The sequence below is a fragment of the Neofelis nebulosa genome, chromosome 4 (assembly GCF_028018385.1).
Source record: "Neofelis nebulosa isolate mNeoNeb1 chromosome 4, mNeoNeb1.pri, whole genome shotgun sequence".
NCBI lineage: Eukaryota > Metazoa > Chordata > Mammalia > Carnivora > Felidae > Neofelis > Neofelis nebulosa.
The window spans coordinates 148747573-148764303 of record NC_080785.1 but is presented as its reverse complement, the minus strand read 5'-3'; the positions used below and the strand labels follow the sequence as shown (position 1 = coordinate 148764303).

Below are 16731 nucleotides of genomic sequence, written 5' to 3'. Positions count from 1 at the left end.
GATTCTGTGTCTCCCTCTCTCTGCCCCTCCTCTGCTCACGAGCTGTCACTTTCTCCTTCAAAAACAAATACACATTAAAAAAATTGTTTTAAAGTAACACAGATGCTGAGATCCAGGGCTGCCCCAGGCCCAGGGAACATAGAGCCCTCCTTCAGTGGCAGGTAGTGGGGGGTGGGGGCGGGTGGCCAACAGAGTCTCAGGGACCAACCGCCATCTGCAGCATCCTGGGCTTCTCAAGGGAGAGCCATGGGCTTCCAGATGACCGGCCACCTGAAGCAAGGCCCTCCTGTAGAGTGGAAAAGGGGGAGCCCAAAGATCTCTTAGATTCTGTCTAATTCTCAAGTCTGCATGGTGACTCTGGGTCCCTCCAAGACCCCAGCTGTCCCTCTGGTGCCTGTTGAGCCGCTTCCGAAGTCCTACTTCGAGTTGTCCCTCCCACAAAAGTCTAAGTAACTGGGGAGGAGGTCGTACCTAGAGGAAAGGCTGGGGAGGCTCCACAGGCAGCTGCGGGGCCACAAGGAGCCACCAGACACTGCTGTGAGGACAACAGTTCTGCCACAGCCCCCGTCGCCTGGCAGTCAGTGACCATGGGCGCTGAGAATGACCACATGGACGAGATGTCCTGGGAGCCAGGAACCTTGGGGCCAGGCTGCAGCGCAGGTCTGAGAGGGGTCTTGGCTCTGCTCCTGGGGGTCAGCCCCGAGCTCGGCACCAGCCGGCAGCGGGGGTGTGTAAGGATTCCAGAAGCCTGGGGAGCACAGGCACCCCAGCTGGCCTCCTCCACAGGTGGTGACCCTCTCAGTGGCTGCTTCATCTGGTCCAACGTCATCTTGCTGACTTGGCAACTGTCATTGCTTCTGTGGCTCATGCCACTTCCAGCCACTAGTCCAATTTTTCCTCATGGCTTCTGCTGCCTCATGGAGTCTTCTTTCTGCCTTCTCGCCCTTTCTCTGCTCCTGGCAGTCAACTCTCTCTGTATAACTCACAGTTGGGTGTGGAGCTTTCATCCAAGGCCATGGTATGTCATAAATTAGCTGCCTTGTGCCCAGGCAGCCTCGTCAACACCATTCAGTGGTGGCCCCGTGGGAGAGTCACGGGGTCACTTTGCTCAGAAGAGTATGTGTATGGCAGGCACATGGTGGCCACTCTGGAAGGTCTGGGAGCTGGCAGGGTCTTGGCATGACCCAGGGTGGGCCTGGGCTCTTCCTCTGAGTGTCCCATTGTCCTGGAGACCAGAGCTCCAGCCTCACTGGAGACTCTTAGGGGAATGACTCTCCAGGAGGCGAGGGCAGCTGAGTCCCTGGCCATCCCCCAGGAACACAGGGATGAATGTGACATGGCCTGGCCCTCCAGGAGCTCGGACTCTAGAGTCTAGAGGACTCTAGGGTGATTAGACCCAAACATACAAGCCTCAACAAAAGGTGAAATGGAGCAGACCCTCAGGGGCTGGGAGCCTGGAGCAGAGCTGTGTGGGGTCAGCTAGGGGACAAAACAGGAAGGCTTCTGGGACGGGACATCAGGCTGGCAGGGCGAGAGGTGCAAGTGCAGAGACGGGGAGAACATGCCAGTGGGAAGAGAGTAAGTTTGGAAAAGCAAGTTGGAGCTAGATCACAGCGAGCGCTGGCGCACAGGCCTGGGGTTTGTCCTTTCCCTGGGGCCGTGAGAACCCAAGAAGGGTAATGAACAAGGTATTTGGCCATGGAGGTCTGAGCCTCACTGTGACCGGCCTGGCTTTGCGCCCTGGCTGCCTGGAGAAGGCTGGGAGGCTTCTGTCCAGGAGGTCAGACTCAAGGCCACGTCAGTGGTGCAGGTAACGGACAACAGGCAGCAGTGCCGAGATGCCATTGGCTATCTTTTTTTGTCTTTCCAAGATTTTATTTAAATTCAAGTTAGTTAACATGCAGTGTAGCATTGGTTTCAGGAGTAGAATTAAGTGATTCATCACTTACACATAACACCCAGTGCTCACCCCAGCAAGTGCCCTCCTTAATGCCCATCACCCATCTAGCCCGTCCCCCCACCCACCTCCGGCCCACAAGCCTCAGTTTGTTTTCTGTAGTTAAGGGTCTCTTATGGTTTGCCTCCCTCTCCGTTTTTATCTTATAAAATTTTTCCTTCCCTCTTCCCCTATGGTCATCTGTTGTGTTTCTTAAATTCCACATATGAGTGAAATCATACAATATTTGTCTTTCTCTAATACATTCTAGTTCCATCCACGTTGTTGCAAATGGCAAGATTTCATTCTTTTTGATGGCTGACTAACTAACGTTGCCATTGACTTTCGTTGCGACTCCACACCATCACCCCTACTTGGGGAGCCCCGGGCCCATGTGCCAACACACAGCTTGTGTTTTTGCCAGGAGCCTCCATGTCCCAACACTGTTGACAGTCCCCATGGCCCCCTTGGTACAGGCAGATCTAGGGCCTCTTACTCCACCCACGCCCCAGGTTCCCAGAGGAGGCCCCCCCCCCCCCGCTCCTCCCATCCTACACTGCAGGTCACTGACCCCACTTGGAAAACACCAGCCTCACCATATAAGGAGCTCAGGCCAGGCCTGCGTGCTCAGCGATGGCATCTGCTTGGTGGCCCTGCCTCATCTTGGCCCTGCTCTCTGGCTTGGCGGCCTCTGGCTTCCCAAGGAGCCCCTCCCGGCCACTGGGGGTAAGTCTGCCCCCTCTTCACCATCTGGGCTTGTCACATGGGCAGAGGCAACAGGATGGATGGTCCTCTATGTGGGGCAAGGAGGAGGCAGAAGGCTAGGCAGTGAGCTACAGAGGACAGAGCTAGGTGTTGGGCTCTTAAATCTCCCTGGGCCTCTGTTTCCCCACCTGTTAAATGGGCGATGCACCAGGAACCCCTCAGCTCACTGAGGGGCTGTGCAGGTCCATATCTGAGATAAGGGCAGAGGACTCCAGAAAGGGTTGAGCTGAGCCTTGTGGGGTACACCCCTAGTGGGGGTGCTCTCAGGGGAGGCCTCAGGGGTTTTGGGCCCGGAGCAAGGCAGAGTGGTCAGGGTATGTGAGGCAGGGAGAGAGCTGGTTTAGTTCTCCCAGCCCTGCTCCTCTGTGAAACCTGGAGACCCTCTCTGAACCCCAGTTTCCATAATCTACTCAGAGCCCTTCCTACTCTGAAGTAGCTCTGGGTAGGCCCTATGTCCAGAGGCCCCTCAAGAGTGGTGTGTGTGTGGGGGTCACTGCTGAACCCTGGCCTCAGCCCAGAGCCTGTTCCCAGGCCATGGTGGCCTTGGCCTTGGCTTGATCCCTGTGTTTGTCTTTGTTTTTGCAGAAACGGAGCCTCCCGGAAGGGGTGAGAACTTTCACCAGGGATGGGGTGGGGTGAGTCAGGGCAGGATGGAGCTGGCTGCCCAAAAGTAGAAGGGGTGGGCCATAATGGCAGGTCCCTGACACTGGACAAACAGCCCACAGCCCCCTGCCCTGTCAAGACCCCCATGCGACTCAAAACCCCTGGGAGAGAGTGCCACAGAACCGTGCTCTCAGATCTCTCTGGATACGGCGCAGGACTGCTCTTCCACCAGCCCCTCCTTCCACAAACACTTACCCAGCACTCACTGGTACCAGGGCCCGTGCGCAGGGCTGGGGACACACATCCTCATGAAGCATCTTTATATCCTGCCAGATGTCTCCCTCGGCCTTCCCTCAGTCCACCGTCTGCATTGGAGAGAAGGTGCTGGGGGCATGAAGGTCGTCCCCACACACTCCCCTTGTTTGGGGACAGAACTGGGCAATTACCAAAGGAGAGGAGGAGGGCGGGGTGTGTGCGACTGTGATTTCTTTCTAAGTGGAGGTGAGCGGGAGGAACTAGGGTGATCTAGGGCCAGAGACTTGGTGTGGCTGGAGCACAGATGATCAGAGAGGCAGGACCTGCCTGGGGGACCTCAGAGCCATGGGGAAAACCGTCCTGAGGGTGATGGGGAGCGGCAGATTTAGGTTTTTATAAGATCTCCCTGCTACAGCTGGCTACATGTTATGTAAACAGACCCAGGGTTAAGGATGTGGAACAGGACCCTCTCCCTCTCCCCCTTTCCCCTCCCCCTCCGCTTGGCACCAACACAGGCAATACCACCCAGCATGAAGTTCCTTCTCATGGTGCAAAACCCCTCCCCCAGGGGCTTCTTGGTGCTGAGCTCTAAGGTGGGCTGAGCCAAGGGGCCTGTGAGGCCAGTGAACAGGGAGAGGCAAAGGTTGAATCAGACAAGCATCCCGCCCAACAAGGAGCCCCTGGTCTCCGAGGGGGAGAGGTGCTCAGAAAGGCCAGAGAATTCCAGAACCGGGGTAGACAACTGAACACGAAGGTGGAAGATGCCGCCCAGGCTCCAGACACGGTGACTGGGAAACTGGAGGGGCCACTTACCAGGCAGGGGCTCTGGGCTGTGCGAACGGAGCCTGGAAGGGGAGCAGCCAGGTTGAAGGTCTGGTTTCCCAGAGGCAGATCACCACCCCCTCCTGCAGGTCGTCAACGGCATCGAGGTCTACAGCACCAAGATCAGCTGCAAGGTCACCTCCCGCTTTGCTCACAATGTTGTCACCATGAGGGCTGTCAACCGTGCAGACACCGCCAAGGAGGTGTCCTTTGATGTGGAGCTGCCCAAGACGGCCTTCATCACCAACTTCACCTTGTGGGTGTCACCACGGCTGCTGGCTCCAGCGGGGGAGGGGAGTCTGGCTCAGCTTGAGCCCCCAACTCTCCTTTCTTACAGGACCATCGACGGTGTTACCTACCCTGGGAATGTCAAGGAGAAGGAAGTCGCCAAGAAGCAGTATGAAAAGGCTGTGTCCCAGGGCAAGACAGCCGGCTTGGTCAAGTAAGTATGGACCCCCTAGCACTTAGGGAAGAACATGTGGGCTACAAGGGCTCTCAGAGATGCAGACAACAACAGCAACGGCCATTATAATTATTAGTTATTATTTCATTATTATAGCAAAAGTTGCCTGTAATTTTTACATTACCCCACTTTGAAGTGGAGGTAAGCAAGGCTCAGAGAGGGTAGGGTCTCTCCTGAGGGGCTGAGATTGAAACCGAGGGCCCGAGGGCCCAAGAAGTTCTGCAGGGCAGTCATTGTCTGGCACCCGCATTCAGGGCCTCGGGGAGGAAGCTGGAGAAATTCACAGTCTCAGTCAATGTGGCAGCGGGCAGCAAAGTCACGTTTGAGCTAACCTACGAGGAGCTGCTGAAAAGGCACAAAGGCAAATACGAGATGTACCTTAAGGTCCAGCCCAAGCAACTGGTCAAGCACTTTGAGGTAATCAACCACCCCTGCAGCTTCTGCTGAACCTGCAAGGGTGCGGGGGCAGGGAAGGGCCCTGGGGCAGTGCCCAGAGCAGGGTCAAGAATGCAGAAGTCGGCCCCACCATGGCCGAGGAGCATAGGAGCTGAAAGCCAAAGGGAAATGCTTTAGTGGTAGCATGGAGGCCAATATGGCGGGTGATGGAAGAGCCTTGGGGTCACGGACCCGTCCACAGCTCTTGAAGCCATTTTCTTGGTGGGAGACACCAGGCTTAGTCATCATGAGTTGTCTGGAAGTTGTCCCTGTGCCCTCACCCACCATCTCAGTCCCCTTGGCCTTGTCCTGGAGTTCGGCCTCTGCACTGTCACTGAGTGACCCCTCCTTACTCTTGCCTTTTCCAGATCGAGGCAGACATCTTCGAGCCCCAGGGCATCAGCACGTTGGATGCTGAGGCCTCATTCATCACCAATGACCTCCTGGGCAGCGCCCTCACCAAGTCCTTCTCAGGGAGGAAGGTGGTGTAGATGCCTCTCAGGCCTGGGAGGGGGGCAGGGGCAGGAACCTTGAAACCAACAGGACAAGTGTGAACCCTGGGGCTTGGCTGAAGCAAGTGTGTGTGTGAGAGGGGAAGGGGGAAATATCTACAGCCATTTCCTTTCTCCTGGGGCACCCCAGTCAGGAGTGAGGCTGCTGGAGGCAGGGGCTGCCAGCTGTCGATGATCTGCCAGAGGAACTGGGGTCTCATCTGTACTGCGGGGACAGAGTGACCATTTATAAGGCCAGATCCTGTTCTGCCTTGGGAAGTGGACAGGGCAGGTGACTGGCCATTTTACAGATAAGGACACTGAGGCCAGGGGGAGTCATTTAGGCCTACTGATGCCACGCTGAAGGGTGACAGACGAAAGGGATTCTCTTGGTGTAGGTGGTTGGCTCCAGTTCCCGAGGCCCCCAGCTATCCCAGGGGCCTTGTTTGTTGTGGGCAGTGAATGAATAAAGTTTACATGAATAGCAAACCTTAGTCATTCGGGACTTCCAAGTCAAAGCCAGAGGAGCACAGCTCAGAGGGCTCCTGGCTGTTGCAAGGCTGTGCTTTTGCCTTGGGCCCCCGCCCTCTCCCTGCCCCCTTCATTCCCTTCCCCCTCTTCTTGCCACCAATACACGCAATACCACCCAACACAAAGTTCCTTCTCATGGTGCAAAACCCCTCCCTGAGTGGCTTCTCGGTGCTGAGCCCCAAAGTAGGCTGAGCCAAGGAGCCTGTGGGGCCCATCGAACAGGGACAGGCAAAGGCTGAACCAGACAAGGAGCCCCTGGTCTCTGAGGGGGAGAGAGGTGCTCAGAAAGGCCAGAGCTTGCCAGATGGTGGCAGGACTGCCCAGGCGCCTATCTGCGGGCTCCTCCTGTGGGGGCTTGGCCTCACTCCCCAGGAGAGAGCACAGTCGACAGGCCCTGGCCACGCTGAGCGAGGCCCTCCATCACCTCTCCCAGGGCCGTGTGTCCTTCAAGCCCAGCATGGACCAACAGCGTTCGTGCCCAACCTGTACAGACTCCCTCCTCAACGGAGATTTCATCATCACCTACGACGTGAACAGAGAGTCTCCAGCCAACGTACAGGTACCTGCCAACTGGCTTTGCCGGGCTGGTTGATTCTCCATCACCCTGATGGGATGAGAACAGGTACGGGAGGGGCTGCAGTTGCCTCTCGTCCCCAGACCCTGGTGCTCGGCCCAAGGCCGGATTTCCTGCACAGCCTGGGTATGGAGGACGGTCCAGAGCCTTTGTGTGGCACCCCACAGTGGGTGGGAAAGAATGGCTTTTTCTGGAGCTGGTAAATGTCTGGCTTCTATTTGCAAGAGTTGCTAAAAGCACTTGCCTGCAGTCTCTCTCTCTCCCCTTTCCAGATAGTCAATGGCTACTTTGTGCACTTCTTTGCACCTCAAGGCCTTCCCGTGGTGCCTAAAAATGTGGTCTTCGTGATTGACGTCAGTGGCTCCATGCACGGTCGGAAAATGGAGCAGGTGCGCTTCTCACTGCGACTGGGGGTGACGTGTGGCAGGGAGACACATTTATTTGTAAGTGGACAAAGCTGATATTCCCAGTGAAAGAGGAAGAAGGGAGACAGGATCAAAAAAAAAAAAAAGCATCTGCCCCCTTTGGCTGCAGAGTGCAGGCCCCAGTGCCAGCCATGCGGGAGACAGCTGGCCGTCTGCTGCTCGTTCCCAGCTTCTTGTCTGCGTGCCCTTCTCTTTCCCAGACAAAGGATGCCCTCCTCAAGATCCTGGAGGATGTGAAAGAGGATGACTACCTGAATTTCATCCTGTTCAGTGGGGATGTGACCACCTGGAAAGACACCCTAGTTCAAGCCACTCCTGAGAACATCGAGGAGGCCAGGACATTTGTGAAGAACATTGATGATCAAGGAAGTATGAGCGGAGGGAAGAACAGACACATCCTGTCACTCCCCTTGGCCTGAGCAGTCTGCCTCTCCTGTGCCTTGGGACAGAGCCTCTGCTGGTCTAGGCCCTGCAGACCTCAGCTGGGGGTAGAGGTGGGATAGGGGGCAGCTCAGGCTTCTTATTAGGGTGTCTTCTTTGCAGTCTAGGGGAGCCCACTCTTCCTTTCTCTAATCCTTGATCCTGGAGCCCCACTGGTCCCGGCAAGATAACGCCACAGAGAACCCTTATCCTGGGCCGCTCCTTAGGGAAAATGACAAACGACGTCGACACTGCTCCCCTCTCCTCCCAGTGAGCATGCCTGGCAGCCCCTCTGATAGCTTTCCAAACTGCTTTTACAATCACCTTCCGGCAGCCCCGACAGGCTGGTCCTTTGGTCCCCAATGAAAGAGTAAGTCATTCATTCATCACTCGCCAATTCACTCGGTCAATACCTACTGAGTACCAGGGCGCCTTGGCTAACAGGGTCCTTGGGCCTAAGAGCGGGGCCTGCTGCCCTCTCCTCCTCCACCCCAGTACTGAGAACACCCTCCCACGGTTCTGTCTGTCTGTGTGCCAGTGACCAACATCAACGATGGGCTGTTGAGGGGCATCAGCATGCTGAACAAGGCCCGGGAAGAACACAGTGTCCCAGAGAGGAGCACCTCCATCGTCATCATGCTGACTGACGGGGACCCCAATGTCGGTGAGGCAGGCGGGTGTGGCTCTGAACCAAAGCCAGTGTGCTGTAGCCAGTGGGCTGCAAGATCTTGGGCGGCTCTCCCCAGGGTCCCTCATGGTCTGTGAGCCCTGCAAGGGCACGTGTCCCCCTGCCAAAGACCGCACCATCTCCCCCCCCACCCCCCACCAGCTCTGCTGATGCAGGTGTCAGACAGCTCCAGACAGAGCTGATCCAGCTAGTTGCTGGGGCTGGGGCTGGGGCTGGGGTGTGAACACCCCTTTCTCCTGCAGGTGAAAGCAGACCTGAAAAAATCCAAGAAAATGTACGCAACGCCATTGGGGGCAAGTTCCCCTTGTATAACCTGGGTTTTGGCAACAATCTGAACTATAACTTCCTGGAGAGCATGGCTCTGGAGAACCATGGGCTGGCCCGACGCATTTATGAGGATTCCGATGCCAACTTGCAGTTGCAGGTATGCCTTGTCTTGCATACCTCCAGGAATGAGGAGCTCATTACTTCCTCAGACAGCTGTTCCATCGAATGGCAATTTCACTCTCTAGGAAGAGCCTCTTGGGCTGACATCTACCTCTAGCTCCCTCTTATCCATCAGTGGTGGTTGATTTTGTCCTCAGGCTACACACAACAGACCTGCTTCCTCCACAGGATTGCCAGATCAAATACAGGGCACCTGGCCAAATATGAACAATTTTTTAGTGTAAGCACGAGCCCAAATATTGCAGAGTGCACTGTGTTAGTTGGCCAGAACTGCTCTAACAAAGTACCACATGCTGGGGGTGGAGTGGGGGGCAGGCAGTGGGCTTCAACAACAGAAATTGTTGCCTCACGGCTCTGGGGGCCAGAAGCCCAATCAACCCCGTCTGCCGGGCCGTTTCCTTCTGAGGGCTGTGGGGGAAGGGTCTGTTCCGGGCCTCTCTCCTTGGCCTGTGGATGGCCACCTTCTCCCCGTCTCTTCCCATCATCTTCCCTGTGTGCCTGTCTGTCTCTGGGTCCAAATTGCCCCCTTTTCATAAGGACACCAGATATACTGTTTGGGACCCACCCCAGAGGCCTCATTTTAACTTGATCACCTCTGTAACCACCCTCATCCCCAAAACAGACTTGTCTTGAGAGAGTAGGGGTAAAGACTTTAACATGTATTTTGGGGGCACAGAATTCATCCCATAACAGACAAACTTAGACTAAAAATTAGTGTGCTATTTACCTGACATTCAAATTCAACTGCATGTCCTGTACTTTCATTTGCGAACTTCAGCAGCCCCATTCTTCCCCAGTGCAGGAGACAGTGCCTGAACCGGTGCAGAGGAAGCCCCACCCCGTGCCTCCGTGCCTCTGCCTTCTCCCTCTTGATCTCTGTGCTCCTGCGCCTTGTCACCTCCTCTGGTCGGCCTCTCCTCCTTTCCTTTTCTCTTTCTTGCTTTCATTCCAGCAAACATTTATCGAGCACTTTCTACATTCCCCGGAACTCTGTCCTTGCCTTTCTATTCTTCCCAGGCTCTACCTGAAGGGGGGAGGGCAGGGAAGGCTCCCACGAACTGAAGGACATGATCAGGGCCACGAGGAAGTGAAGATCAGGACCTAAGATCGGCACAGCCTGGGGGACTCAACGCCTAGGGAGGCACTGGGCACCTGCACACCCTGTCCTCTCCAGATCTGCCCTGTGGCCTGAGATGACCAGGTCCCCCTTTTGGACTCTAGGGCTTCTATGAGGAGGTGGCCAACCCGCTGCTGACAGGCGTGGAGGTAGAGTACCCCGAGAACGCCATCCAGGACCTCACCCAGAGCGCTTACCAGCACTTCTACGATGGCTCTGAGATTGTGGTGGCTGGGCGCCTGCTGGACGAGGACATGAACAACTTTAAGGCGGATGTAAAGGGCCACGGGGTGAGCTGAGCCAGGGCCGGAAGGTGTGCTGTGGATGGGGGATCGGCACCCATGGGGCTTGGCCCCCTGCCTGAGGGTCCAGCGGTGGCAACCCCAAGCTGGGTCCAGGCCTCCTGCCCTCCAGCCTCTGGCCTCCTCTCACCCCCATCTCAGGCCATCAGTGATCTGAGCTTCACAGAGGAGGTGGACATGAAGGAGATGGAAAAGGCCCTGAAGGAGCAGGATTACATTTTTGGGAACTACATAGAGCGGCTCTGGGCCTACCTCACCATTGAGCAGCTGCTGGAGAAACGGTGACCCTAGCGACCCCTCACACAGCCAGGCCCCACACCTGGGCCTCCCACACTGCCCCACCACCTACCTGCGCTTGCCCCTGTGCTGGCTTCACTCTGGGGGAGCCCAAGAGGAGGAAGAGTCAGCCACACCCCAGGACGTGCCCTGCCACACGCCCTGCCAGCTGCCTTCCCCTCTTCTCAGCCCAGCCCCAAAGAATGTTTTCCCAGGGGCAGAGCCCAGCCTGACATCGGGGGCTCAAGCAGCATCCTGGGAGCACCTCGGGGACAGGGGCGGGCCTTGGCACCCTGTACCCCACACCCCTCATGGGCCCACAATGCGGTGAGGCTGAGCACAACTGAAGGCTTGGGTCCTTGCCCGCAGCCCCCAGAAGGCAGAGCTTAGGCCTATTTGAGAGTGCCACGTCAGCCTTCCCTGAGGTGGGATAAGCCTCCAACGCCCCTGGTGCAGGGTCTGGCACATGCTGAGTGCTCAGGGCATGGACATTATCATGAGTGATTGTTGGGATGCCATTTCGAGCCCCTTGTATCTTGTGGGGAAACTGAGGCCCAGCCTCAGACACAGCCTGTCCATCTGTCCCAGGGAGCTGGTGAACCAGTCTTTTTCTGAGAGCTAGTGGGTTCTACCCTGGGGAAAGGCGTTCCCAGGCTGCCTCTGGGGCTCTAGGCCTGGTTCTGGGAGTCACAGCAGAGGAGGCCAAGCAGGGAAAGGCTCTTTGACTGACACTCCCACCCCTCCCCACAGCAAGAATGCCCATGGTGAGGAGAAGGAGAACCTCACAGCCCAGGCCCTGGACCTGTCCCTCAAGTACCACTTTGTGACTCCACTGACCTCCATGGTGGTGACCAAGCCTGAGGACAATGAGGACCAGACAGCCATCGCTGACAAGCCTGGAGAAGGTGGGCATGGAGAGTGGAGGCCAGACTTCGAAAGCCTTCCAGGCCACTGGGGCCTTGGATGCCCCGAAAAGGAGTGAGCCAGGCTGGTGAGACCCAGACTTGCTGAAGAGGGGCAGGTCCAGCGGGCATAGAGGGAGATCCGGCCAAGGGCTGAGGAGGGTGTTGTGGAGCGGGTGAATCCATCAGCATGGACAGTGGGTAGGGGGTGAATAGGAGCCTCTGGGTCTCTAAAGGGTTGTGAGTCACGGAACACCTCGCCCAGGGTCACTTCAAGGAAAGGGACTTGGCTGCAGCATGGAAGGGCTCAGTCAGACAGGGAGAAGCACTTCCAGCTTGTAAGTTAGTCCCAGAGCATGTGGCTGGGAATTGTGAGAGGAAAAGGCCTTGAGGCCTTGGACCAGGCCTGCTCAACCAGACTCTAAGAGGGGACTCCTAAGTGCTCCTGTACTTGGGCGTGGGGAGCAGAGAGGTGGCATGGGGCGGCACAGGAGGCAAAGAGCTGGTCCGGGCCAGGCCTCTGGCCTCTAGGAGCCCCTGGCTCCAGGAGACACACAGTGGTGGGGGGTCCGTTGTTGGCTGGGAGGCCCACAGCCTGGAGGTGGGACAGGCAGCCAGTTGATGGCATTGATGCCGACACCAGGAGTCTGTGGCTCCTAACACAATTCTCCTCCTCCTCCTACACAGGGCCTGCAGATACGGAAGGTGAGCTTCAGCCGGCAGTTGGGCAGGTGTCCCAGGAGGGCGACAAGAGAGAACCAAGGAGGCCCTTCCAAGTGCCCAGCCCAGGGAGGGGCCCTTAGGACATCTGCGATCAGGTCCCAGCTCTGCCACCAACTCACGAGCCACCTTGGTCCAGGCTCTGCCCTCTCTGAGCCTCATCAGGTCCTTGTCAGTTGTCTGGAGGTGGCTTCCCCTTACTAATGAGGGACAATCAGTATGAGAGCATTCTGTGACCTGCAAAAATTAGCAAATTCACACATCGGACACTGACATGCCATTAATCCCACAGCAACCCTCTAAAGGAGTCCTCTCATGGTTCCCATTTTATAGTGAGGAAACTGAGGCATGGAGAGGCTAAGTCTATTTGTTCGAGGACTTAGTCAGCAAGTGGCCAAGCTGGGACTTCAGCCTGGGCAGCCTGGCACCTGTGCCCACTCTGGGATTCATAGCGCTCTGTGTGTCTCTCATTATCAAATTGCATCCTTGCCCCCAATAAGCCCAGGACCACCAGGCAGGGGCTCCCAGCCTCTCCCAGCCTGCCCTACCTCCACCGATAGGCGGTTCAATCCTAGCATCTCATCTGGACCAGGTCATTGTTCTTCCCTCAGCACAGCCCTGTCAGATGCAGTCACTGGTGTGCACACGTGTGTGCATGAGTATGTCGGGAGGGGGGTTACTACCAAGGACAACAGACAGTTTTGAGCTTCACCCCACCCCACCTGGGGAGTGGGAGTTTGGGGTGTGGGATGGTGTCTGCTGTGAACACTATTCATGACAGGGAGGCAGACGATCTCATGGTGTACATATTAGCCACATCACAGCGCCATGACCCCGGCATAAAAATGACATCCATATTACCACCAGCCCTAGAAAGGAACTCCCTGGGCACGCTCCCATTTCTGAAGCCTACATGAGGAGTCCCATCTCAACCCTCTTGTCTACCTGGGTTGGGGCTCTACTGGAGACTGGTAGCCCCAAGCCAGGTAGAAAGCATGGGGTTGGGGGAGAGGGAGCCCTCAGACCCAGCTCACGACTGCCCGGTTGCTTCCTTTTTCAGTGGCCCGCTCCATGGCTTACCTGAGTGAGTATATGGCAGCAGCCGCAGCCCCCTTACCCCCACAGGGCATCTCCCCAGAGACTGGCCCCATGCCACATTCTCCCCCAGAGTCCTTCCTGAACCCGCTCTCTGGAACAGGCAGATGGTTGGGATCCCGAGGAAATGGGAGGCGGTTTGAGAGTATGGGGAAGAGGGAACGGGAGGCGCATTAACCAGAATCCGGATGTGGGTCCTGGCGCCTCCTCAGGCCTGCTTGTTTAGCTCAGCCTCTCCCCCAACTGTGTCCACAGCCAGCTACCAGCCTCCTCAAACGCCCTACTACTACGGTGAGTTCCCCCGCCTCCTCCTGAAGTGAGAGCCGGGCCCCAGAGCCCAGAGCCTCCTACCTGTTAGGAGTCTATCCACAGGGGCCGAGGGGTGAGGGGAGGGCGCCCCGGCACAGTAAGTGAGAGGTCCCGGGAGCCAGCCCTTTCTCTGATGTGCTCTCAGTGGATGGGGACCCCCACTTCATCATCCAAGTCCCGCAGAGAGACGACGCCATCTGCTTCAACGTCGATGAAGACCCAGGCACAGTGCTGCGCCTCATTCAGGACCCCGTCACAGGTGGGGGCTGCGGGCAGGAGCCGGGGCCAGGCCCTCACTCTGCCCATAATGCACCGTGTTTATGTGCAGCTTACACCTTGTGGGGCCACAGGCTCACCAAGCCCCCGGGACCCAGTGGTGTTGGAGACACGGTTAGGGGTGAGGGGGGCCCAGGCGAAGCCTGTGTCTGGGAAATAGTTTTGCTCTGAACACCACTCCCTGGCCCAGGCAGGGGGCAGGTCTGCAACATGGGTCCTCAGCTGCCAGAGGGACCCAGGAGTGTCTAGGAACAGGGAGGGTTGGCTCTGAAGTCCTGGTCTCGTCTTGGGGATCCCACGCCGTGTGGGATCCCTTAGCAGGTCTGGCTGGAGGAGAAGGTGCATCCTAAAAACCAGCCTGGACTCAGAAAGGTCTCACTGGCCCCTCACTACCCCATCCCTCTGGCAGGCCTCACAGTTAACGGGCAGATCATCGGCGAGAAGGGAGGCAACTCTGACTCCAAGACCAGAAAGACTTACTTTGGCAAGCTGGGCATTGCCAGTGCTCACATGGACTTCCGGGTGGAGGTGACACCGGAGAAGATCACCCTGTGGAGTGGAGCTGCACAGAGCACCTTCAGCTGGCTGGACACGGTCACAGTCACACAGGACGGGTACAGCCCCGCTCCTGGGTCTCAGAGGTCTAAGGAGCCTCTCTGAGGGATGTGGACAAATCCCAGAATGGAAGACCCACGGGGGTTACAGGAGAGACTGGTGGCCTCAGAGTTCAGCCCTTTTGCCCAGGGAAGGGTGACCACGATGGCCCCAGCCAGAATTGGTAGCTGGACACTTCAGAGGACTGATATTTATTTATTTATTTATTTACCTTGAGAGAGAGAGAGAGAGAGAGAGAGAGAGAGAGGTGAGGCACAGAGACAGGGAGAGAGGGAATTCCAAGCAGGCTCTACACTATCAGCACAAAGCCTGACTCTGAGCTGGATCTCACAAACCGTGAGATCATGACCTGAGCCGAAATCAAGAGTCAGACGTTTAACCCCCTGAGCCAGCCAGGAGCCCCCACAGGACTGATCTTGAGGGAAGGGCTGTGTGGATGTAAGCATTAGGGGGACCTGCAATCTAGTAACACACTAACCCTCAGTTTCACCTTCTCTAGTTGAACTTGTTAGCTCTCCAACTGCTCAGCCTCTCCTAGGTCTTCAAGTCACCCAGAGCCCAGTGGACAGGGCAGGGCGTTACTCCCAGTGAAGCTCAGAGAGGGGTGGAACCTACCCCAGGTCACACAGGAAGCCAGTGGCTGAGCTGAGGATTGATCCCATGTCTCCAGACTCCGAGGACAGCCCTGTCTTCTGCTTAGGGAGGAACGAGGATCCACTTTGGAGAGGGCATAGTCAACACGCATGAGGCATCTTCTCTCCACAGTCAACACACATGAGGCCTCTGAGATTGTTTCCAGAGTCTGTGTGCTCTTGGGTGTCATGTATGGAGAAGGCCCTATCGAGATACCCTTGATTCAGATGCCCAGTACGATGGTCACCACTGAGCCCCGCTTGCTGACTTCCTTCCTCTTCTCTCCTAGGCTGTCTGTGACAATCAACAGGAAAAAGAACATGGTGGTCTCCTTTGGAGACGGGGTTACTTTTGTGGTCGTCCTGCACCAGGTGTGGAAGAAACATCCTGTCCACCAAGACTTTCTGGGCTTCTATGTGGTGGATAGTCACCGGATGTCAGCACAAACACATGGGCTGCTGGGTATGGAATGTTTAAGCTTCAGATTGTTCAGGAGACATGGTAGAGGTGAAAAGCCACATGAAAGACTGTCCTCGTCACCCTGGATGAGCACACAACACCCAGTCAGCCTTCGCGTCAACCCTGCAAGACTAGAGGCTGTCTTACCTATGGTGATGGTGGAGGCTGACAGTGTGCAGGGGCTGACAGTGTGAATGTTTCTGTTCCCAGGACAATTCTTCCATCCCTTTGACTTTAAAGTGTCCGACATCCACCCAGGCTCTGACCCCACAAAGCCAGACGCCACAATGGTGGTGAAGAACCATCGGCTGACAGTCACCAGGTGACGGAACTCTGACATCCTCACCCTGCCCAGTAACAAGACAGGAGGAGAGAGCCCTCTCTGCCCAGACACATTGGCCTGGCAGGCTCTTGTCTCCTGTGGGGTACCTACCCTAGTTTCCCTCTGGGGTCCTGACCTCCCCCACCCCCCACTCTAGGCCCCTCCTAATCAGGAAAAGGCCAAACTTGGCCCCCTAGAGGGAGTTAATCATTTGATCTCTTTCTTGACCAAAGGGTTCCTGGACTCACAATTGGCAACTTCAAACCCTTCTCCAGCCTTAGGACCTTGAGTGTAGCAGCCGTCTTGCCTGCCCTGTGTATATCACAGTGTGTCTTTCCTTTTTCCCAGGGGATCCCAGAAAGACTACAGGAAGGATGCCAGTGTCGGCACCAAGGTTGCCTGCTGGTTTGTCCACAACAACGGGCAAGGGCTGATTGATGGTGTCCACAGCGACTACATTGTCCCCAACCTGTTCTGAGTAGACATGCCAGCTCCTGCTGAGACAGCTGGCCCAGCTCACCTGGCCTCTGGAACAGGGACACAGCCCAGGGTCTAAGGGAGGGTTGTGACAATAAAGCCCGAGGGGACACTGCCACCAGCCATGTCTGCATGCTTCTGTAAGCCCCTGTTCAAGGGATCAGGCAGTTGGGCCCCGAGGTAGCTCAAAGGAGGGGCTGGCTGCTAGGAAGGCAATTCCCTGGGGCTCTCCCCTGGTGTGAGTGAAAGACCGGGCTGGTTGGGGGTAGCGCTTTTGGGAGCCAAGTGTATGATGGTTTGGGAAGAAAAAAACAAACAAGAATTGGCTCTAGTGTGAAGGGGCTGAGAAGTCAAGAAGGGTTGAGTGAATTTC

At 56.6% G+C, this 16731-nt stretch overlaps 1 protein-coding gene across 3 annotated transcripts; it reads left to right on the top strand.

Annotated features, from left to right (window-relative positions):
• The first annotated feature begins 2549 nt into the window (after positions 1 to 2549).
• ITIH3 (inter-alpha-trypsin inhibitor heavy chain 3) lies at positions 2550 to 16476 on the top strand. Of its 3 annotated transcripts, none has more exons than XM_058726601.1 (22): positions 2550 to 2662; positions 3287 to 3307; positions 4471 to 4637; positions 4719 to 4823; positions 5099 to 5261; positions 5648 to 5761; positions 6735 to 6860; positions 7148 to 7264; positions 7501 to 7669; positions 8259 to 8384; positions 8651 to 8832; positions 10077 to 10262; positions 10416 to 10555; positions 11301 to 11455; positions 12140 to 12157; positions 13233 to 13256; positions 13523 to 13558; positions 13722 to 13835; positions 14262 to 14466; positions 15390 to 15562; positions 15770 to 15881; positions 16230 to 16476. In XM_058726601.1, the coding sequence occupies exons 1-22, from the start codon at positions 2570 to 2572 to the stop codon at positions 16357 to 16359; spliced, it is 2676 nt and encodes an 891-aa protein (XP_058582584.1). In that variant the 5' UTR covers positions 2550 to 2569; the 3' UTR covers positions 16360 to 16476. The 3 variants fall into 3 exon arrangements, with proteins under 3 accessions (XP_058582584.1, XP_058582583.1, XP_058582582.1); XM_058726600.1 differs by having other exon boundaries at positions 14262 to 14493; XM_058726599.1 differs by having other exon boundaries at positions 7148 to 7318; positions 14262 to 14493.
• The last annotated feature ends 255 nt before the right edge of the window (positions 16477 to 16731 follow it).